Source organism: Ornithorhynchus anatinus, chromosome 9, assembly GCF_004115215.2.
Source record: "Ornithorhynchus anatinus isolate Pmale09 chromosome 9, mOrnAna1.pri.v4, whole genome shotgun sequence".
Lineage (NCBI taxonomy): Eukaryota > Metazoa > Chordata > Mammalia > Monotremata > Ornithorhynchidae > Ornithorhynchus > Ornithorhynchus anatinus.
In genome coordinates, this window is record NC_041736.1 from 29,725,346 (window position 1) to 29,748,425 (window position 23,080).

The window sequence follows — 23,080 nt, forward strand, 5'->3', positions numbered from 1 at the left end:
CAACAGACGTACTGTGAATGTATGGACCAGTGAGTGTATGGCTGTTAGGATGGAGAAGCTAGGGCAGAGCTGGGAAATATGGAGAAAAATTACACAGGATTTAGTAACAGATTGACTCTGAGAGTTGGAAGAGATTGAGGAGTCATGGGTAATGTCAAGATTATAGGCTTTAAAAATGGAAAGGAATGGTGATGGCGTTGCCAAAAGTGATGGGAAAGATAGATGCACAAGAAGATTAAACAGGGAGGATAATTTAGTTTTTGACATACTGAGCTTGAGGTACCAGGTGTTTGCAGACAAGGGGACATGCAACAAGGCAGGTAAGAAGAGAGGTCAGCACTAGCTCCAAAGGATACCTTGCCCTTGATCTTATGGCTTTCACTCTGTGGCTAAAGAGACAGATGCCCAAAAAAGTGAAGGTATAATTCCTTCTGCAAGGGCTGTGCCCCTCTCAGGATCGCACCTGGAGAGTTTCCAGTACTCTACCAGTCTCGACTATGGGAAGGAGAGTCAAGCTGCGGCATACCCATCTCATTCCTAGCTTGGGCAGTGGCTAGCGAGTGGAAGGCTATTCGCTACAAGGCAGACCTCACCTGTGCTGGGCAGCAGTGGCATGGGAGAGAGTCGAGGGCAGAGACTCAAGTTTACTGCACGGAAGGAGTCAGTGGCTAAGCACTTCCATATTTTTGACCAAGAAAACGCTATGAATTCACTACTAGAATGATTTCAGATGAAGGTGGGCCCTTCTGGGAGAGATGTGTCCATGGCATCGCAATGGGTTGGAAATAACTCAAGCCATAAGACGAGACAATCAGGGCTGTACTTAGGCAATTTAGAGAAGCAGCATGGCCTTGTGAAAAGAGCGCAGGCCTGGGAGGCAGAGGTCCTGGGTTCTAATGACCTTGGACAAGTCACCTTACGTCTTTGTGCTTCAGTTCCCTCAACTGCAAAATGGGGAGTCAAGCCTGTTCTCCCTCCTTCTTAGACTGTAAGCCTCATGTGGGACCCGATTATCTTGTATCTCCCCCAGAGCTCAGTACAGTGCTTGGACCATAGTGAGTGCGTAAAAAATACTACACTGTCACAGGCTGCTTAGAATGCACAGCTCACTACAGTTTCACAGCTCTGTGGTATGTTCAGGGGAGAGCAAGGGAGCTTCCGTGAGGCAAATGACATTTTATGACCTGTCTTCATCACTTCTTGACATGCCCTCTTGGCATGAGTCCTTTTCGACACCTATTTTTGCTCTTTCTCAGACTGGATTGGGTCTAGGCAAGGAAAAAATGTCCTGATGGCACTAGGGACCTGCACTTCTCCCTCTCTTCTACCCCTTTCCATTTCAAGGGTACTCAGAGTAGCAGAGGAGATGCTTTTTATTTTCCACAGGCAGCAGGAGATGCCATTTGCTGCACTTAGAGAGGTCTGCCTGGATCAGTGTAACTCTTATATGTTGGAGAAATCCAGTATCGTACAACTATGCAAAGGATTTCTTAAGCAGTGAAAGCAGTGACCCAAGAATGATGATTTTAAAGCCATCTCTCAAAGTAAGGGTATCTGGAACGAGGAAGATGAACTGTGGAAACTAGATGTTTTTCATTTCTTTTGTTCAGAACTCAGTGTTTTAGTTTTGGTAAGTGATTTTTTTACATCTAAGGGTTTTTGATTGCTTTTGCCAGTAGCCTATTGTAATCACGCTGTGCCTTGCAGCACAGATGAGTTAGAAAAGGATTCCATTAAAGGACATTACTAGTGCTGCTCATTGAGGAGCTAAAAAAGGTCAGGCATGCTTGTATTGGACAAGAAGGTTGTGTTCTCTGTAGGACTCTCCTGTAACCCCAAGGGAGACTGGGAGTGGGATTGAGAGTTCAGTTTCTTAATTACCTTCTCTGGCATAGGTTACCGAAGGTTCAGAACAATAGGAAGGATGCCCACCTGCCTGCCCACCCCCAAGCCTGCCCTGGAATGACTTGGTCATAGCAGTCTGTAGTTGAAGATGTTTGGGGATTTTCGGGTATAAAATCTTATTCAAAATTTGGAGGAAGGTATTCACAAAGTTTGCAGTGTATCCTTGAATGCTCAAAAGCAGTCAATCATTCGTAGTTCCTGAGTGCTGACTGTGTGCAGAGCACTGTACTAAGCACATTATAGCAGAGTTGGCGACATGTTCCCTGCCTACAATGAATTTACAGTCTAGAACGGGGAGGCAAACATCAATATAAATAACTAAATTACAGCTATGTACATAAGTGCTGGGGGGCGGAGGGAAGGGCCAGGGTGAAGCAGAAGGGAGTGAGAGAAGAGGAAGTGAGGGCTTAGTCGGGGAAGGTCTCTTGGAGAAGCTGGTCCTCCAAGAAGGCTTTGAAGGTGGGGAGAATAAACATCTATTGGGATATGCAGAGGGCTTTGCATGCCAGAGGCAGGACATGGGTGAAAGGTCAAGGACGGGATAGACAAGATCGAGGTACAGTAAGTAAGGTTTGCATTAGAGGAGAAAAGTGTACAGACTGGGTTGTAGTAGGAAATCAGGAAATCAGGTAGGAGGGGGCAAGGTGATCAAATGCTTTAAAGTCAGTGGTAAGGAGTTTCTGCTTGGTGCAGAAGAAGTGGGTGGGCAGTCACTGGAGGTTATAGAGGAGTGGGGCAACATGGAAGAATGGTTTTGTATAAAAATGACCTGAGTGAAGTATGGACTGGAGTGGGGAAACGGAGGAGGTGGGAGATCAGCAAGGAGACTGATGCAGGAATCATGGCAGGATAGGATAAGTGTTTGGATTAAGGTGAGGAAAAGGTATAATTTAGCAATGTTGTGAAGAGTAAACCAACACCTCAATCTAATCTATCTCGCCACGCACCTTTTGCCCATGTCCTGTCTCTGGCCTGGAAAAGTCTTCCTCTTCGTATACAACAATTACTTTTCCACCTTCAAAAGCTTAATGAAGGCACATCTCTTCCAGGAGACCTTCCCTGACTGAGCCCTCATTTCCTTTTCTCCCACTCCTTTCTATGTCACCTGGATTTTCTCCCTTTATTCCCCACCTCTCTTAGCCCCACAGCGCTCGTGCATATCTGCAATGTATATATTTATGTCAATAATAATGTTGGTATTTGTTAAGCGCTTACTATGTGCAGAGCACTGTTCTAAGCACTGGGGTAGATACAGGGTAATCAGGTTGTCCCACGTGAGGCTCACAGTTAATCCCCATTTGACAGATGAGGGCACTGAGGCCCAGAGAGTGAAGTGACTTGCCCCCAGTCACACAGCTGCTGAGTGTCAGAGGTGGAATTCGAACCCATGACCTCTGACTCCCAAGCCCGGGGTCTTTCCACTGAGCCACGCTGCTGCTCAATGTCTGTCTACCCTTTTAGACTGTAAGCTCCTTGTGGGCAGGCAATGTCTGTTATGTTATTTTTGTACTCTCCCAAACATCTAGTTCAGTGCTCTGCACACAGTAAGTGCTTATTAAATATGATTGATTATTGACAGGTTTTGGTGACAGGTTGAGTATGTGGGTTGAAGGAGAGAGATGAGTCAAGGATAAAGCCAAGGTTACAGGCTCATGAAACAGGGAGGGTGGTGGAGGATCTACAGTGATGGGAAAGTGAGGGAGAGGACAGGGTTTGGATGGGAAAATAAGGAGTTCTGTTTTGGATATGTAAAGTTAGAGGTATCAGCCGGACATCCAAGTAGAGATGTTCTGTAGGCAGGAGGAAATGTGAGCCTACAGAGAAGCCAAGAGATCAAGGATGGAGATGGAGATTTGGGAATCGTCCGCCTAGAGATGGTAGTTGAAGCCATGGGAGCAAATGAGTTCTCCAAGGGTGTGGGTGTAGATGGGGAGTAGAAGGAGCCCAGAATCGAGCCTTAAGGGACTCACAAAGAGGGTGGGAGCCCACGAAAGAGACTGTGAAGGAGTGGCCAGAGAGATAGTGGGAGAACCAGGAGAGGACAGTGTCATTGAAGCCAAGGTTGGATAATATGTCCAGGTGAAGGGGGTGGTTCACAGGGTCAGAGGTAACTGAGAGTTCGAGGAGGATTAGGATGGAGTAGAGGCCATTGGATTTGGCAAGGAGATCCATTTGTGATATTTGAGAGGGTGGTTTTTGTGGAGCGAAGAAGATGGAAGCCAGATGGGGAGGGTCAAGGAAACAATTGGAGGAGAGGAAGTGGAGTCATTGGGTGTAGACAACTTGCACAAGGAGTTTGGAGAGAAGTGATGGGGGAGATGGGGCTATAACTGGAAAGAGCCGAGGGGTCAAGGGAGTTTTGTTTTTTGTTTTTTAGAATAGGGAGACAGGAGCATGTTTGAAAGCAGTGGAGAAAAAGCAATTGGAGAGTGAACAGGAAGGGAAGAAGAGAGTGTGTGGGGGGAAAGTGCTTTGATAAAATGCGAAGGGATGGAATTGGAGGTATAAGTGGAGGGGATTTTGAGAGAAGGCAGGAGATATATTGAGGTACTGCTGGGAAAGATGGGAGAAATAGATTTTAAAGTGGAGAGGGAGCTCATTATGGGCAGAGAATGTGTCTGTTATATTGTTCTCTCCCAAGCTCTTATTGCAGCACTTACTACTTATTACAAGCTCTTATTACTTATAATACGATTGACTGACTGAGAATGCAAAGGAATAGGAAACTAGGTACTACTGCAGGGCCCTAGGAACTTGAGCTTTCTGAGGTTTCTAGTTTATGTAATTCAGGTGATAGTGGGTTTTTGGCCATCCAACAGTGAGTGCCTCCTGGAAACATCATTTACTAATGATTTGCACTTCCTCAGCAGTTAGGTTAGGGTCAGATGTAGTGAGAGGATCAGCCAGATCCCTAAAATTAGGCCCAAATCTTGCTGGTAAATTAATCACTTCTTCCCTACACACCTTTCCATTTCTGCTCCCCACTGTTAGGAGCAGCGTGGCGCAGTGGAAAGAGCACGGGCTTTGGAGTCAGGGCTCATGAGTTTGAATCCCAGCTCTGCCACTTGTCAGCTGTGTGACTGTGGGCAAGTCACTTAACTTCTCTGTGCCTCAGTTCCCTCATCTGTAAAATGGGGATGAAGACTGTGAGCCCCACGTGGGACAACCTAATTCCCCTGTGTTTACCCCAGCGCTTAGAACAGTGCTCTGCATATAGTAAGCGCTTAACAAATACCAACATTATTATTTTCCTCCTCCCTGCAGATCCTAAATTCACCACTCCCTCTTTCTCTCCTTGGGCCTGCCCCTCCTCTCACCAATTTTTTTTTCAAATGTGCACCCCCCTCCAACCAGTGTTACTAGAGTCTTGGCTCAGATCCTCCTGGTGGCCGGAAGCCTGGGTCCCAACCTCACCTTCTTGCTCAAAGTGGCGGGGAACTGGCTCGGCTGTAATCACCGAGTTTGCACTCGGTCCCCCAGGATCTCAAGTTCCTGGTGGAGCTAGACATTTGTAGAAATGTCAACCCATTTGCATCAAGACCTGGAGCTCCTAGAAGACCCAGGGGAAGGGACTAGTCAGAGTAGCCCAACTCGGGGATTGGGGAGGGGGCTCCATAGACTGAGCGTGTGTGATTGGGGGTAGGAGGTTGCAGCCAGGTGGAGAATAGTGAGAGAGAAATAGCTCAGTTAAGGCAGCTCCAAGTAGTCTGGCCTTGGGGAAAGAGCATGAACGTGAGAGTCAGGGGAGCTGGGTTTAATCCCTGTTCTTCCACTTGCCTGCTATATGACTTCGAACAAGTCACTTAACTTCCCTGTACCTCATTTCTCTTGTTTGTAAAATGGAGGTAAAATACCTGTTCTCCTTTTCCTTGATCTTGTGCATCTCATGCCACTTGTCAGCTGTGTGACTGTGGGCAAGTCACTTAACTTCTCTGTGCTTCAGTTACCTGATCTGTGAAATGGGAATTAACTGTGAGCCTCACGTGGGACAACCCAATTATCCTGTATCTACCCCAGCGCTTAGAACAGTGTTCTGCACATAGTAAGCGCTTAACAAATACCAACATTATTATTATTATTTGGGACAGGTACTGGGTGTGATCTGTTTTTACCCCAGCACTTAGAGTGCATGGTACACAGTGAGCTCTTAACGTAAACCACAGTTCTTACTCTATGTCTGGCCATCGGGAGTGTTGTAGCTGGGACTCTGTAACCTCTTTCCGCTGGTTGCAATGTGAGGTTTGAGTGGGGTCATGCATTGGTTTCCAGAGGAAAACAGAATACTGGAGGTGAATACTGGAGGTGAGGGAGGCAGAGCAGGGGAGGAGTGGGCTGGATCAGGAAAGCTTCTGTCCAGGAGCAGGGCAGGGAATGAGGCAGTAGAGGATGAAGAGGGGTTTACAGCGTGTGTTTTACTTACCAGTAGGGCTCAACTGTTGTGTCAGGGCTGATTCTGGAATGGAACGTAGCTAATTGCATGCGTGTCCATGGACACTCATACCCCTGGATACAGCCATTCACATTTTCCGAAGAATGTAATCTGGCTGTATTATAGGAAATGCCTTTAGAGTCACATAATAGAGAAGATTGCAAGTTAACTGTTTTCTCAGCTTCATTTATTGGCACATATTTCTAAACAAACACCCAGGTTAGGCAATTACTCTTTTCAGACTACCTGTTTCCTTCCTCTGTGCAAGGTCTAGGTCACACCCTGGACATGGCTTTACCAGAGGCTTCCTCATTCATTCATTCAATAGTATTTATTGAGTGCTTACTATGTGCAGAGCACTGTACTGAATGCATGGAATGTACACTCTGGCAACAGAGACAATCCCTGCCCAGTGACGGGTTCACAGTCTAAACAGGGAGACAGACAGCAAAGCAAAAGAGAACATAACAAAAACAAGACAACATCATCAAGATAAACAGAATGAAGGAGATGTACACCTCATTAACAAAATAAATAGGGTAATCAATAATATATACAAATGAGCACAGTGCCGAGGGGAAGGGGGAAAAACAGAGAGTGGGGGGGAGGGGGAGCAGAGGGAAAGAGGGGGCTCAGACTGGGAAGGCCTCCCGATATTGATATTCACATCAGTGTAGCACATTTGTATATCCAGAAGGAATTAAATTAAACTCCAACTTCTTCAGTTGGACACTTCAGACCACAGTTTGTGGTTTGATGGTTGGAAGACATATAGACCCTCTGTGATCCCTCCACTACACAGCTCCCAGTGTCTTCATCTTTCTTTACCCTACAACTCTTTATCTCCACTCTATCCACACCAACCTTTACAGCACTTAATCATTGATTGTTTTTTCCAGTCACGATTCCACAAATATGTCTGTGGTCCCCAGTATCTGGAGTGCTCTTCTGTGTTTACCAATCAAGCTCCTTTTTTGTCCCTCATTATTATTATGAATAATAACAGCTAAACACTTCCTATGTGCCAAGCACTATGCTGAGGGGGTGGGGGAGCTACAGATATTCATATCAGAAATAGTTCTTGTCCTACAATAGGGCTCACAAATCTGAGGTGGGGAGAGCAGATATTCTCATTTTACAGATGAGGAAACGGAGACTCAGAGAGGGCAAGTGACTTGCCCAGAGTCACTTGGTAGAGCAGCAGAAATGGGATTAAAACCCTGGACTCTTAATTTATGTTCCCTTGCTCTTTCCACAAAGCCATGGTGCCCCTCAAAGCTTATTTGATATCCTATCCCCTCAGAAATGAAAGGAAGTCTGTGAGGTTTGAAATTACGATGATACTCATCAAACCTTACCAAACACTGTGCTAAAGACTGCTGTAGGTATAAAATAATTAGACTGACCAAGTCCCTGTCCCACTTGGGACTCTCAGTCTAAGAAGTAAGACGAGCAGATTTTATCCCCATTTTACAAATGAGGAGATTGAGGCACAGAGGTTAAAAATTAAGTGTAAGATCACACATCGGGCAAATCTCAGAGCTGGGACTAGAATCTAGGTCTTTCCACTAGGCAATGCTGTGGATCCCAAATATTATTCCGAGGTCCTAATTGCAGAGGCATTTTACAGCTGCAGAAAAGATAATTTGAGACAGGTACCCTTCTGCCCTGCCTCACATGGTGTATTGATTGGGCTGGGCTATTTTAACCCCAAATCACCTGTGATTGTGTGACTCTGTGGCAGTCTTCTGCAGCCAAAGTCATCACGGGTCAGAGGAGGACACCCGGGACTTTCAGGCTTAGTATTCCATCAGGAATAGCTTCAGCTATTGTGCTCCAGTACTGTCATGGTCACCTGTGTCTTAATAGCTTTTACCCTCTATGCGACATGGAAGAAAACACACTGGCTCAGGCCCTGCCTGCAAATGACATCGTGCACTCTCAGAGCAGAACCACAATTTACAAGCACCCTTTTTTATAAAAGGAAGAATAGAGAAGCAGTGTGGTCTCATGGATAGAGCATAAGCCTGGGATTCAGGAGGACCTGGGTTCTAATCCTGCCTTTGCTTCTTGTCTGCTGGGTGACCTCGGGGCAGTCACTTCACTTCTCTTTACCTCAGTTACTTCATCTGTAAAATGGCAATTAAGGCTGTGAGCCCCATTTAGGAAAGGGACTGTGTCCAACTTGATTAATTTATGTCTACCCTAGTTTATATCTACAGTGCTTGGCACATATTAAGCCCTTAAGAAATACCTTAAAAAAAAAGCAAAACCAGATGAAAGTATCAAGTGTAGGAATCTTGATGCTTCCTTAGCATGAAGTATAGAAGTTACAAGCAGCAACAGTAGTGAGGACAGAAGGGATTTTTTTAGCCAGAATCCTGGATTAAAAGCAAACTGTCCTAGTCTGCCCCTGATTTTCAATTTAGAATATATCTGAGGTTCAGAGTTGATCCTTTTGGAGGATCCAGCAGAAGGACTGGGAACCAGGCCTCTTTCTTTTCCAGAAACAAATCTAGAAGAAAAACCTTTTTCTCTGCAAGCCTGTGTAACTTTTCCCTCTGACCTCTTCCTTTTCTTTCTCCCCTCCAACTCCACACCTCTGCACCACACCCACTCCAAGTTGCTTGAGCTCCAGCTAATGTCATCAGGTAGGGAACCTGAGTGATTGACAAGGTCTTATAAATGAATCTTCTCTTCTGAAGGCATAGTTCTGGGTCCCCTTCTAATTCTCCATCTGATACCCACTGCCTCAGAGAACTCACTCACTCCTCTGGCTTTAACTACCATCTCTATGCAGATGATGCTCAAATCTACATCTCCAACCCTGTTCTTTCTCCTCTGCAGTCTTGTATATCCTCTTGCCGTCAAGACATCTCTACTTGGATGTTTCACTGACACCTCAAAGTTAACATGTGCAAAACAGAAAGACTCATCTTACCACCCAAGCCCTATCCTCCCGGGCACTCTCCCATCAGTGCAAAGAGCACCACTGTCCTCCCTCTCTCACAGGCTTGTAGCCTAGGCATTATCCTCAAATCATTTCTCTCTTTCAACCCACATATTCAGTCTGTCACCAAATCCTGTTGGTTCCAATAATAATAATAGCAATAATAATAATTACAGAATTTAAGCACTTACTCCATTCCAAGCACATTACTAAGCGCAGATCCCACATAGGGTTCCCAGTCCAAGTAGGAGGGAGAACAGGCTTTGAATCCCCATTTTGCAGATGAGGGAACGGAGGCACAGAGAAGTTTAAGTGACTTGTGCAAGGTCACACAGCAGTAAGTGGTGGAGCCGGGATTAGAACCCAGGCCTTCTGATACCATGAGGCCACACTCTTTTCCAGCATCACTAAAATTGCTCTTTCCTCTCCATCCAAACTGCTACAACTTGATTCAGGTGCTTAACCTGACCTACCTCGACTACTGTATCACCTCCTTGCTGACCTCCCTGTCTCCTGTTTTTCTCCACTCCAGTCCTCTTTCTACAAAACCATTCAGTCCATGTTTCCCCACTCCTCAGGAACCTCCAATGGTTGCCAGTCCATCTCCGCATCAAACAGAAACTTCTTACCATTGGCTTTAAAGCATTTCTGTGCTTAGAACAGTGCTTGTCACATAGTAAGTGCTTAACAAATGCCATCATTATTATTATTATTCAGTCACCTTGCCCCCTCTTATGTTTCTTCACTGATTTCCTACTATAAAATAGCATGCTCATTTTGCTCCTCTGCTACTCACTGCATCTTGATCTTGTCTTTCTCACCTTTGAAACTTTCCCACATCTTACCTCTGGCCTGGAACTCCCTCCCCCTTCATAGCTAATAGACCACCACTCTCCCCCTTCAAAAGCTTATTAGAATCACATTTCCTTCAAAAGGCCATCGCCGACTTAGCCCTTATTTTCCCTACTCCCTCTCTCTTCTTCATCTCCCTTGCAGTTAGATTAATACCCTTATTTGGCAAGAATGGTCCCCTTCCTGCCAAATCTACCGGCCTCCACTCCATCCCAATCATTCACCATCTCTGAGCTGCCTTTGACAGTGTCAGCCACTCCTTTCTCCTGGAATCATTATCCAACCTCAGCTTCACTGACACTGTCCTTTCCTGGTTCTCCTCATGTCTCTCTGGCTGCTCATTCTCAGTTTCTTTTGCGGGCTCCTCAGTCTCCCATCCCCTAACTGTGGGTGTCCCTTAGGGTTCAGTTCTGGGTCTCCTTCTTTTCTCTATCTACACCCACTCCTTTGAAAAACTCAATCGCTCACTCTGCTTATGCTGATGACACCCAAATCTCCAGCTCTGATCTCTCTCCCTCTCTGCAGTTTTATGTTTCCTCCTGCCTTCAAGACATCTCTACTTGGATGTCCTCCCATTACCTTAAGCTTAATATGGCTAAAACTGAACTTCCTATCTTCCCACCCAAACCCTGTCCTCCTTCTCACGTTCCCATCAATGTTGACACCATCTTTCCTGTCTCATAAGCCCTTAACTTTGGCATTATCCTTGATTCCTTTCTCTGGTTCAACCCACATATTTAAGTCATTACTAAATCCTGTCAGTTCTGCCTTCGTTCACAACATTGCTAAAATCTGCCCCTCCCTCTCCATCCATATTGCTACCACATTAATGCAAGCAGTTATCGTATCCCGCCTTGATTATTGTATCAGCCTCCTTGCTGACCTCTCTGTCTCCTGCGTCTCCATACTCCACTCTGCTGCCTAGATCATTTTCCTTCAAAAATGTCAATGAGTGACATGCCCAGAGCATTTCTGCAGGAAGATGAGCCGGGCAGCGGAATGAAAAATAGACTGGAGTGGGGAGAGACAAGAGGAAGGGAGTTAAGAGAAAAGGATGACACAGTAATCCAGCCGGGATATTATGAGAGCCTGTACCAGTAAGATAGCCGTTTAGGTGGGGAGGAAAGGGCGGATCTTGGCGATATTATAAAGGTGAGACTGGCAGGTCTTGGTGACAGATTGGATGTGTTGGGTGAATGAGAGAGCCGAGTCAAAGATGACACCGAGGTTGCGGGCCTGAGAGACGGGAAGGATGATCGTACCAACCACAGTGATAGGGAAGTCAGGAAGAGGACAGGGCTTGGAGGGAAGATAAGGAACTCAGTTTTGGACATGTTGAGTTTTAGGTGGCGGGCAGACGTCCAGGTAGAGACGTCCTGGAGGCAGGAGGAGATACAAACCTGAAGGGAGGGGGAGAGTACAGGGGCAGAGATGTAGATCTGTGTGTCATCTGCATAGAGATGATAGTTGAAGCCGTGAGAGCGGATGAGTTCACCGAGGGAGTGAGTGTATATGGAGAACAGAAGAGGGCCAAGAACTGACCCTTGAGGAACCCCAACAGTTAGAAGATGAGAGGGGGAGGAGGAACCTGCGATGGAGACCGAGAATGAACGGCCGTAAAGATAAGAGGAGAACCGGGAGAGGATGGAGTCCGTGAAGCCAAGTTGAGATAAGGTGTGGAGGAGAAGGGGATGATCTACAGTGTCAAAGGCAGCTGAGAGATCAAGGAAGATATGGATAGAGTAGGAGCCATTGGATTTGACAAGAAGGAGGTCACGGATGACCTTTGAGAGAGCAGTCTCGGTAGAGTGGAGGGGACGGAAGCCAGATCGGAGGGGGTCCAGGAGAGAATGGGAGTTAAGGAATTCTAGGCAGCGAGTATAGACGACTCGTTCTAGGAGCTTGGAAAGGAAGGGTAGTAGGGAGATGGGGTGATAACTGGAAGAGGAAGTGGGTCGAGAGAGGGTTATTTTAGGATGGGGGAGACATGGGCATGTTTGAAGGCAGAGGGGAAGAAGCCATTGGAGAGTGAGTGGTTAAAGATAGAAGTTAAGGAGGGGAGGAGGGAAGGGGCGATGGTTTTTATAAAGTGAGTGGGAATGGGGTCCGAAGCACAGGTGGAAGGGGTGGCACTTGCGAGGAGGGAGGAGATCTCCTCTGAGAATACTGCAGGGAAAGATGGGAAAGTAGGGGAGAGGGTTGGGGTGGGGAGGCAGAAGGGGGAGGGGTGACTGGGGAGCTCAGACCTGATTGTGTTAATTTTTGTGATGAAGTAGGTGGCCAGATCGTTGGGGGTGAGGGATGGGGGAGGGGGAGGAACAGGGGGCCTGAGGAGAGAATTAAAGGTCCGGAACAATTGGCGGGGGTGATGGCCATGGGTGTCAATGAGGGAAGAAAAGAAGTTTTGCCTGGCAGAGGAGAGGGCAGAGTTAAGGCAGGAAAGGATAAATTTGCAATGGATAAGGTCGGCTTGGTACTTGGGCTTCGCCAGCAGCGCTAAGCAGCTCGAGCATAGAAGCCTAGGAGGCAGACAGAGGCAGTGACCCAGGGCTGTGGGTTAGTGGAGCAAGAGTGGCACAGGGAAAGGGGGGCGAGAGAGTTGAGATGAGTAGAGAGGGTGGAGTTGAGAGCAGTAACCTGATCATCAAGAGTGGAAAGAGAAGACTGGGGGCAAGGTGGGAAGAGGTGCTTTTGGAGAGATGGATGGGCTCAAGAGAGCAGAGGTCTCTATGGCAGCCATTCAAAGCACCTACATTTATTTTTAGCACTTATGTATATTTATTTGTAAATGCCAGTATTCTGGCATTTCATTCTGGCATTCTTTTCATTCAGCCCATTTAATTGTATTTATTGAGCACTTACTGTGTGCAAAGCACTGTACTGCATGCTTAGCACTGTACCAAGTGCTTATTCTACTTCCTACTGGATCCACGTCCTTCTTACTCCTTAAGCTATTGGTTAATATTTTGTATGTCTAGCTCCCCTATTAGATTGTAAACTCCTTGTAGGTAGAGAACATATGCCTTGATTTTGTTCAACTTTCCCAAGCCCATAGCAAAGTTCTTTGTACTTTATAGGTGCTCAGTGATTGCCATCACCACTTTTACAGATATACATATTGTTCCTTTTAAATTGTTTGTCTGGGTTGCAGTTTAGTTTGTACATTTCTAGAGGACAAGGAATAGGACTGCGAAGGCCAGAAAGGGAGGTCATCACAGGGCACAGAGCTAGTAGAATGGAGCTTTTTAATCTCCCTCTACGTTTTGCCTGAGTCTTCCTCCCCAACCCACCCCCTATTCTGCATTTTCCCAGTGTCTGAATTCAGTGTCCCTGCAAGCTGTTTTTTTAATGGTATTTGTTAAGTGCTTATTGTGTACCAGAAACTGTATTAAGCTCTGAGGTAGATAAAGTTAATCAGGTTGGACACAGTCCCTGTCCTACACTGGGCTCACAGTCTTAATCCCCATTTTTACAGATGAGGGAACTGAGGCACAAGAGAAGTGAAGTGACTTGCCCGAGGTCACACAGCAGACAAGTGGTGGAGCCGGGATTAGAACCCAGGTCCTTCTGACTCCCAGGCCTGTGCTGTATCCACTTGGCCAAGCTGCTTCTCTTTTGCAGTAAATCATTGGTCCTTTCCAAAATTCTTGCTCCAGCTCTACAGAACTAAGCAAATCGAGGATGGCAAAACTAGTGCCGGAGCCTGCAGGTGGGAGTTGAACCCCAAAGATGGAGGTGGCACCCTTCATTGAGGGTAATCCCTTTTCTTATCATTCTAGTTTCTCAACTTCTAAAATGGTGCAAATTCTTTTTTTTCCCCTAAGCAATGCTTATTAAGCAAGGATTTTCCAAACAATTTTACTGAAAAGCAAGCCATAACCCATAGTAGGAGAATTCTTAATTGCTGCTTTGGAGTAGTGTATTTGCAGATATTTATTCACAGTGGGTGGCTGTGTCCTCATATCAATTAGACATTCTGGCAGTTTAGAAAGCATTTTGTTCAGTTTCACTTTTCTTTACCCCCTAGACCATCAGCTTGTTGGGGGGCAGGGAACATGTCTGTTGTAATCTCCCAAGCACTTAATACAGTGCTGTCCACATAGTAAGTGTTTAATAAATATAATTCATTAATTTATTAGCCAATTTGTTAGTGACCTGGCTAAATCTAAATTGAACTTGTCTAACCTTGGCTTCACTGACTCCGTCCTCTCCTGGTTCTCCACTTTTCTCTCTGGCTGTTCATTCTCAGTCTCCTTCGTGGGCTCCTCCTCCCCCTCCCGTCCCCTAACTGTAGGGTCCTTCGAAGTTCAGTTCTTGGTCCCCTCTATTCTCCATCTACACTCAAATCCCTTGGCGAACTGATTTGCTCCCACGACTTCAACTACTTAGAGATCTGTGCAGGTGACACCCAAATCTACATCTCCTCCCCTGTTCTCGCTCCCTCCCCTCAGACTCGCATCTCCTCCTGCCTTCAGGACATCTCTACTTGGGTGTCCTCCCGCCACCTCAGACTCAGCGTGTCCAAGACAGAGCTCCTTGTCTTCCCTCCCGTCACTGTAGAAGGCACAGCCATCCTTCCCGTCTCATAAGCCCACAACCTCGGTGTCATCCTTGACTCCTCTCTCTCATTCAACCCATATATCCAATCCGTCACCAAATCCTGTCGGTCTTACCTTCACAGCATCGCCAAGATTCGCCCTTTCCTCTCTATCCAAACCACTACCACATTAGTACAGTCACTCATCCTGTCCCGACGGGATGACTGCATTACCTCCTTTCTGACCTCCCAACCTCCTGTCTCTCCCCACTTCAGTCCATACTTCACTCTGCTGCCCGGATTATCTTTCTACACAGAAATGTTCAGGGCATGTCAACCCCCTCCTCATAAATCTCCAGTGGTTGCCTGTCCACCTCGGAATCAGACACAAACTCCTCACTATTGGCTTCAAAGCTCTCCATCCCTGTGCCCCCTCCTACCTCACCTTCCTTCTCTCCTTCTACATCCCAGCCTGCGCACTCCGCTCCTCTGGTGCTAACCTTCTCACTGTACCTCGTTCTCACTTGCCTCGACGCCCACCCCTGGGCCTGGAACGCCCTCCCTTCTCAAATCCGTCAGTCACTCTTTCCCCCATTCAAAGCCCTACTGAAGGCACACCCCCTCCAAGAGGCCTTCCCAGACTAAGCCCCACTTTTCCTCAGCTTCCCCTCCCTTTCATGCCACCACAGCTTACTCCGTTTGCTCTCTCCCTCCACCTCGACCCACATCACTTGTGTATATATGTATATACTCCATTCATGTTGATGCCTGTTTATTTGTATTGATGTCTGTCTCCCTGCTTCTACATGTGAGCCTATTATGGGCAGGGATTGTCTCTCTTTATTGCCGAATTGTACTTTCCAAGCGCTCAGTACAGTGCTCTGCACACAGTAAGCGCTCAGTAAATAGGTGAATTGAATTTGTCAGTTCTCGAAATGAATTCATTGACATCTTCCACATTTTGAGGCAATCTATAGTTGGCTGGAAAGAATTGTAATATTAATCTCAAAGATTTTATTATAACAGTGTTAAGAAAAAAGAAGGGCAAATTTAAACCTGAATGTTTATTTAACATTTTCTTTAGGAAAACATTTTCCAGGATGGACGTGGGCATTTACAGCCTTTGTGTAGTAAATATGTGTGTTTGAAATAATGAAAGAATGATTCTCTTTTTTCCACAGCGCATTTATTATCTGTCTTTGGAATTCTATATGGGCCGTACCCTGCAGAACACAATGATCAACCTGGGTCTCCAGAATGCCTGTGATGAAGCTATTTATCAGGTATAATTAAGCGGACTCTCACTTTAAAAGATAATGGGAACTGGAAACGGTGACCCAGAGAAGTGCCTGAGAGAAGGGACGGAGGCACCAAAGAGCAAAAGAAAACAGGTGTAGACTCCCTCATTGACGACTAGGATTTCTTTATCTGACCTCTGAGAATGATTGGAGGGGCGTTCTCACCATAGCTTCAGTTGCAGGACACCACCTGAACTGTTGGGTATCTGCATCTCCAATATCCCCACACCTTCTGCCCGAGCAGAATTTCTATTAAAGGTTCAAAGGAGATTGTCACCGTGGTTGGGGGGTTTTGGGTCATGGTTGGAGGTGGGTGATGTCGAACCAAGGGGGTTGTTTATCTTTTCCCCATTGGTGCTCCTGACAGCAGTGGTGGTGAAGGCATTGATTGAGCACTCTTTTAGGTACTAGGATGAATGCACAGTCTCGGTGGGGAAAGACTGACATTTAGAAAAGAATAAGAAATTATTGACAAAGTCTGGACAATAGGAGCACACAGGGGACAAGGATAATAATAATAATAATGTTGGTATTTAAGCGCTTACTATGTGCAGAGCACTGTTCTAAGCACTGGGATATACAGGGTAATCAGGTTGTCCCACATGAGGCTCACAGTCTTAATCCCCATTTTAGAGATGAGGTAACTAAGGCACAGAGAAGTGAAGTGACTTGCCCACAGTCACACAGCTGACAAGTGGAAGAGCTGGGATTCGAACCCACGTCCTCTGACTCCAAGCCCGGGCGCTTTCCACTGAGCCACGCTGCTTCAAAAGCAAATTTACAAAAGGAAGGGCAATAAAAATGTTAATGAACATCTAAACAGACCTTGCAGGGAGCGGTCATGGTTCTTTTAATTGTGATATTTGTTAAGTGCTTATTGTGTGCCAGGAACTGTGCTAAACCTTGGGGTAGATATAGGATGAGCAGATCGGAAACAGAGGTTATACTTAGTGGAGGGAGCCTCTGGGTAACCTCCCTAACAGGCTAATGTTTCCCAAGGCTAGCTCTGTGATCTCAGGTCTTCCCAGTTCCTGAATGGGAAGAAGGAGTGAGGCACCAGCAGTGATTGGCAGGCAGACAAAGGGCATTTGTAAAGAGCCGGGCTTGGGAGTCAGACGTCATGGGTTCCAATCCCGGCTCTGCCACTTGGCAGCTGTGTGACTGTGGGCAAGTCACTTCATTTCTCTGAGCCTCATTTACCTCATCTGTAAAATGGGGATTAACTGTGAGCCTCACAACCCGATTATTCTGTATTTCCCCCAGCGCTTAGAACAGTGCTCTGCACATAGCAAGTGCTTAACAAATATCAGCATCATTATTATTATTTGGAAGCCTAAAGAGGCCTTCCAGAGGCTTGAGCACATGGCGGCCTGGCTGCTCCATTGAGGGTTCTTGCTGAGTGCTCTAAAAAGTTCTCAGCCCTCTTCACTGGAATTCACATATTCCTGAGGCTTATCTAATGGTGGGATATTTGGAGAATTGGGATTCCTCCAAAAGTTACAGCAGCAGTTAAGAAAATGCTGAAGCAGAGTGCTGACTTGATAAGAGTATATAAAACATAATAAAAAGCTGCTTTTTATTATCTGTATAACCTAGCATGATTTTCCAAGTCACAACTCTTGGAACAACCCACCAGATTTGGGTTCATTTGATTGTTTTGTATTGTCTTCAGCAGTTTGTTATATCTTTCATTATCATAATATCATCAGGGATAATGTCCTCGGTGCTTTGCACACAGTAGATATTCAATAAATAGTATTGGCTTCCCATTCGAAAGCCTTGTATTTAAGTGCTTTGACTCATTATTAATCCTTGATTCTCTTCTATCGTCCATCATATTTCTGTTTTTAACGTGAACTGTCGAGCATGTTGTAGATCATAAAATTAGATGTGATTTCAGCCAGCAACTTCAAGGAATATTTGTGAAATATATCCCTGAAGTTCTAGAGTATCTTTCATAAGTTTTTATTTTGCCCATTAAAATAAATTTGTTCTTTTAATTAAGCTCCTTGTGGGCAGGGGACAGATCTACCAAATCTGTTATCTTGTACTTTCTCAATATGCACCTTATGCAGCTCTGCACACAGTAAGTGCTCAAAAGATATGACTGATTGAATCAGACAAATATTACGTTTTCTGTATTTTGATTGTGAGACACTCTGCCCAATAAAGCTGTGAAAATCAATAATTTGCAATGTGTAGTTAAAATGAATACTCGCAGGAAATTTTAGGAAGAATCAGTGACTTAGAACAACTCCAGAAAGTGAAATTGATGGTGGTCACTTTTCTGTCCGCAGTGTACACTGCGTAGGTTTAACATGTGCTGGTATGTTACATACATTTGGCATGACCATTCAAGTGAGTTTCTTATTATGTAAAAGTTTTCATCTTTATCACTGCACATATGTGGATGCTAGGTTAAGGGCACAGATCAACTAAGAGTTGGACAACTCCTTCCCTCGCACAGCATCTAGCTGCTATTTGCTATTATTGTATCCCCGTTCCTTAACACACAATGCTACTGGTGTCTTTGGGAATTCAAGAGGTACTTACTAGCTCATCCCAAAGCCCAGCTGCTGGTGACTAATTCACTGTACTTGCTTTTGGCCAGCTCTTTTCCCACTGGATGTATGAGGAGAGAGGTCTTTGGCTCCACTGCATAGCATGGCCTCTTGGTTTGGGAGAGAGGTTAGGAGGGAATTGCAAGTGGAGCAGGAAAGGTGCTCCTAGCTTCCTGGCTCCCTGGATTCTACCCTCCATGGCATATCCAAACAAGGCAAAAAGCAGATGCTGGTGGCACACTACTGGATCACCTTTTAAAAAAAATAGGCTTTTAGAGTATTTTACCAGTATTCCTGAGAGACAGTCAATAATAATCTCCTTTTGCAAAAGAGGAAAAGGAGATGCATGCACTTTCTAAAAGTTAAAATAAGATGATAATTACAATTCTAATATTTATACAGCACATACTATACACAAGTTTTCTACTAATCACTGGAGTAAATACAATGCAGTCACATCAGACACAGCTCCGTCCCACATGGGACTCTCGGCCCAAGAGAGAGGGAGATCTCGGACTGAATCCCCATTTTACAGTTGAGAAAATTGAGGCACAGAGAAGGAAAGTGACCTGCCTAACAGCAGACAAGTGGAGACCCATATCTTCTGACTGCCAGGCCTTGCTCTCTCCGCTAGCCGCACCACCTTCTCTCTACTGACTCTTTTTATTGTACATTTACGTTTTTCATTTTCACTCCGTTCACTCACTATTACTGCTACTCTGCAGCTTGTTTCTTTCCTCCCAAGCTAATCTTCTAGATGCATCTTGCTCTTGACTCTTCTGCTTCTGCTCCCACCCTCATGCTGTTCCACCAGCCTGAAACTGCCTTTCCCCTCTAATCTGACAGACAACAGCTTTCTCTACCTTCAAGGCACTCATAAAATCTCTCCTCCTCTAATAAAGCTTTCTTCACTGATTCAGGAACGGCCCTTCCATTCATTCATTCAATAGTATTTATTAATCGCTTACTATGTGCAGAGCACTGTACTAAGCACTTGGGATGTACAGTTCGGCAATAGATAGAGACAATCCCTGCCCAGTGACGGGCTCACAGTCTAATCGGGGGAGACAGACGGCAGAGCAAAATAGAACAAAACAAAAACAAGACAATATAAGCACGATAAATAGAATCTAGGGGATGTACACCTCATTAACAAAATAAATAGGGTAATAAATAATATATACAAATGAGGACAGTGCTGAGGGAAGGGGAAGGGGGGAGTGGGAGGAGCAGAGGGAATTGGGGGAGCTCAGTCTGGAAGGCCTCTTGGAGGAGGTGAGCTCTCAGTAGGGCTTCGAAGAGGGGAAGAGAGTTTGATAATAATGTTGGTATTTGTTAAGCGCTTACTATGTGCAGAGCACTGTTCTAAGCGCTGGGGGAGATACAGGATAATCAGGTCGTCCCACGTGAGGCTCACAGTTAATCCCCATTTTACAGATGAGGTAACTGAGACACAGAGAAGTTAAGTGACTTGCCCACAGTCACACAGCTGACAAGTGGCAGAGCCAGGAGTCGAACTCATGACCTCTGACTCCAAAGCTGTTTGATGAGCCCTCTGAGCCCTTTCCCTCACCTGTAAAGGAGTGAAGGGGAAGAATGAAGACAGACACTGAGAGGAAAAAGCAACAATTAAAACCCCAGCAAAAAATGAAATGTCAGTAAGCACACAGTCCATAACTGCTAGGAGGGAACTGTCCAATAGTCAGAGCCATCCTAAGTCCAAACTCTTAGCAATGTGCAGAGTTTAATGGAGGCTCAGGGTTCTGGGCCCAAGCTTCTAGCCTATTACTTTTGCCAGTCAGTCAATCAGTGGTATTTATTGAGTGCTTATTATGTGCAGAGTACTGTACTGAGCACTTGGGAGAGTACAACAGAATTAGCAGATACGTTCCCTGCCCATAACAAGCTTACAGTCTGCAGTCTCCATGCTTCGTGGCAAATGTCCCTGATGATGACTGGCCGGTAGGGAAGGTAGCATAGCCTAGTGGAAAGAGCTTAGGACTTTTAGAGAAGCAGCATGGCTCAGTGGAATGAGCCCGGGCTTGGGAGTCAGAGGTCATGGGTTCAAATTCCACCTCTGCCACTCGGCAGCTGTGTGACTGGGGGCAAGTCACTTCACTTCTCCGTGCCTCAGTTCCCTCATCTGTAAAGTGGGGATTAAGACTGTGAGCCTCACGTGGGACAACCTGATTACCCTGTATCTACCCCAGCGCTTAGGACAGTGCTCTGCACATAGTAAGCGCTTAACAAATGCCAACATTACTAGACTGTGAGCCCCCGCCAAGGATCGGCAATTATGTCTAATTGCACAAAGTAAGCTCTTACTACTACTGGGAGTCAAGAGACCCACATTCTGATTCCAGCTCTACCACTGAATTTTTGTCTGATCCCTCTGAGCTTGTTTCCTCAGTTTCTTCAGTTGTATGGTTTCCTCATCTGTAAAATGGGGATAAGGTAGATTACAAGCCTTGTCATATCAGTCAGGGATTGTGTCTGATATGATAACTGTATGCCTATCCCAGCACTTAGGATATAGTAAGTGCTTAATAAATACCATGATTAGTATAGTGTCTGGCGGAAAATAAGCGCCTAACAAAGACCATAATTGTTATGATTATCCGGCAAGTTCGATTTGGCCCATCTGTGGGGGATTGATCAGCATAAGTGCTGTTCTCATTTCTCTTGCCACCTGACTTTTTAAAAAAATTTTTGTTTAAATTATTATTTTAATGGTATTTGTTAGGCCTTGGTTCTTTCTGCTGTGCTACACTGTTTATCTACTAACTGCCTTCAAGCATTGGGGTCACTAGCGGAAATGGATCCGGGCCAGAATGCCAGATCATTCAATCAATCAGTTGATTGATCAGTGCTATTTATTGAGTACTTACTCTGTGCAGGGCCCTGTATGACTTATTTATTTATTTAAGCACTTCCTATGTGCCAAGACCTATTAAGCTCTGGGGTAGATAAAAAATGCAGAGAAGCAGCATGACTTGTGGAAAAAGCTCAGGCCTGGGAGTCAGAAGACCTGGGTTCTAATCTCAGCTCCACCACTCGTCTGCTGTATGATCTAGGGGCAGGGGTGGGGACAGGCAGTGGCTCGCCTCTCGGTGGACCACCAGGCACTGTACCAAGTGCTGGGCTAGATACAAGCTAATCGGTTTAGATACAGGCTCTGGCCCACTTGAGAATCAGTCATTGGGCAGGGATTGTCTCTATCTGTTGTCAAATTGTATATTCCAAGCGCTTAGTACAGTGCTCTGCACATAGTAAGCGCTCAATAAATATTATTCATTCATTCATTCAATAGTATTTATTGAGCGCTTACTATGTGCAGAGCACTATACTAAGCGCTTGGGATGAACAAGTCGGCAACAGATAGAGACAGTCCCTGCCGTTTGACGGGCTTACAGTCTAATCGGGGGACGTGACCCAGGGGTCGACGGCGGGATAGGCGAGACCGAGGGACGGGCCCTCTCCTTCCCCTCCTTCGAAGCCCATATCATTCGCCTCTACCACGCACTCCAGTTACTTGTCGCCGTCATCTACCGCCCTCCCGGTCCCACCTCCGACTTCTTCAACCACCTTGACCCCTTTCTCACCTTCCTTCTCTCCTTCTCTCTGCCCACTCTGATCCTTGGAGACTTCAACATCCATACGGATGTACCCGACGACTCCTCTGCCGCCCGCCTGCTATCCCTCCTCGACTCTGCCGACCTCCTCCTCCACCATACCGCGCCCACTCACCGACTCGGTCACATCCTCGATCTCGTCATCTCCTACCGCTGCACTATCTCCTCACTCACCAACTCTGAAATCCCTCTCTCTGACCATAACCTTCTCACCTGCCTCATCTCTCACACTCCCTCCCCCTGCAAATCTTCGCTACTGCCCCACAGAGACCTCCGCTCTCTCGATCCCATCCGTCTTTCCAATAGCATCTCGCCTCACCTTGCCGCCCTGTCCTCTCTTCCCACTCTTGACGAGCGGGTCTCCGCTCTCAACTCCACCCTCTCTACTCATCTCGACTCTCTCGCCCCCCTTTCCCTCCGCCGCTCTCGCTCCACTAACCCACAGCCCCGGATCACCTCCTCCGTCCGCCTCCTACGTTCCTATGCTCGAGCTGCTGAGCGCTGCTGGCGAAAGTCCAAGCACCAAGCCGACCTCACACACTTCAAATTTATCCTTTCCTGCCTTAACTCTGCCCTCTCCTCCGCCAGGCAAAGCTTCTTCTCCTCCCTCATCGACACCCACGCCCGTCACCCCCGCCGATTGTTCCGGACCTTTAACTCTCTCCTTAGGCCCCCTGTTCCTCCCCCTCCCCCATCTCTCACCCCTAATGATCTGGCCACCTATTTCCTCACGAAAATCAACACGATCAGGTCTGAGCTCCCCAAAGTCACCCCTCCGCCTCTCCCCTCCCCCCAACAACCCCCTCCCCTACTTTCCCATCCTTCCCTGCAGTATCCTCAGAGGAGATCTCCTCCCTCCTCGCAAGTGCCACCCCCTCCACCTGCGCCTCGGACCCCATTCCCTCTCACCTTCTTA

The 23,080-nt window shown here is 46.3% G+C and overlaps 1 protein-coding gene across 1 annotated transcript in view; it reads left to right on the top strand.

Annotated features, from left to right (window-relative positions):
- Nucleotides 1-23,080, top strand: part of PYGB (glycogen phosphorylase B) — an 83,203-nt gene that overhangs the window by 14,638 nt on the left and 45,485 nt on the right. Inside the window, exon 2 of the mRNA XM_029071759.2 lies at nucleotides 15,855-15,956. Coding sequence (XP_028927592.1) covers nucleotides 15,855-15,956 — 102 coding nt within the window. The remainder of the gene's footprint in view (nucleotides 1-15,854; nucleotides 15,957-23,080) is intronic.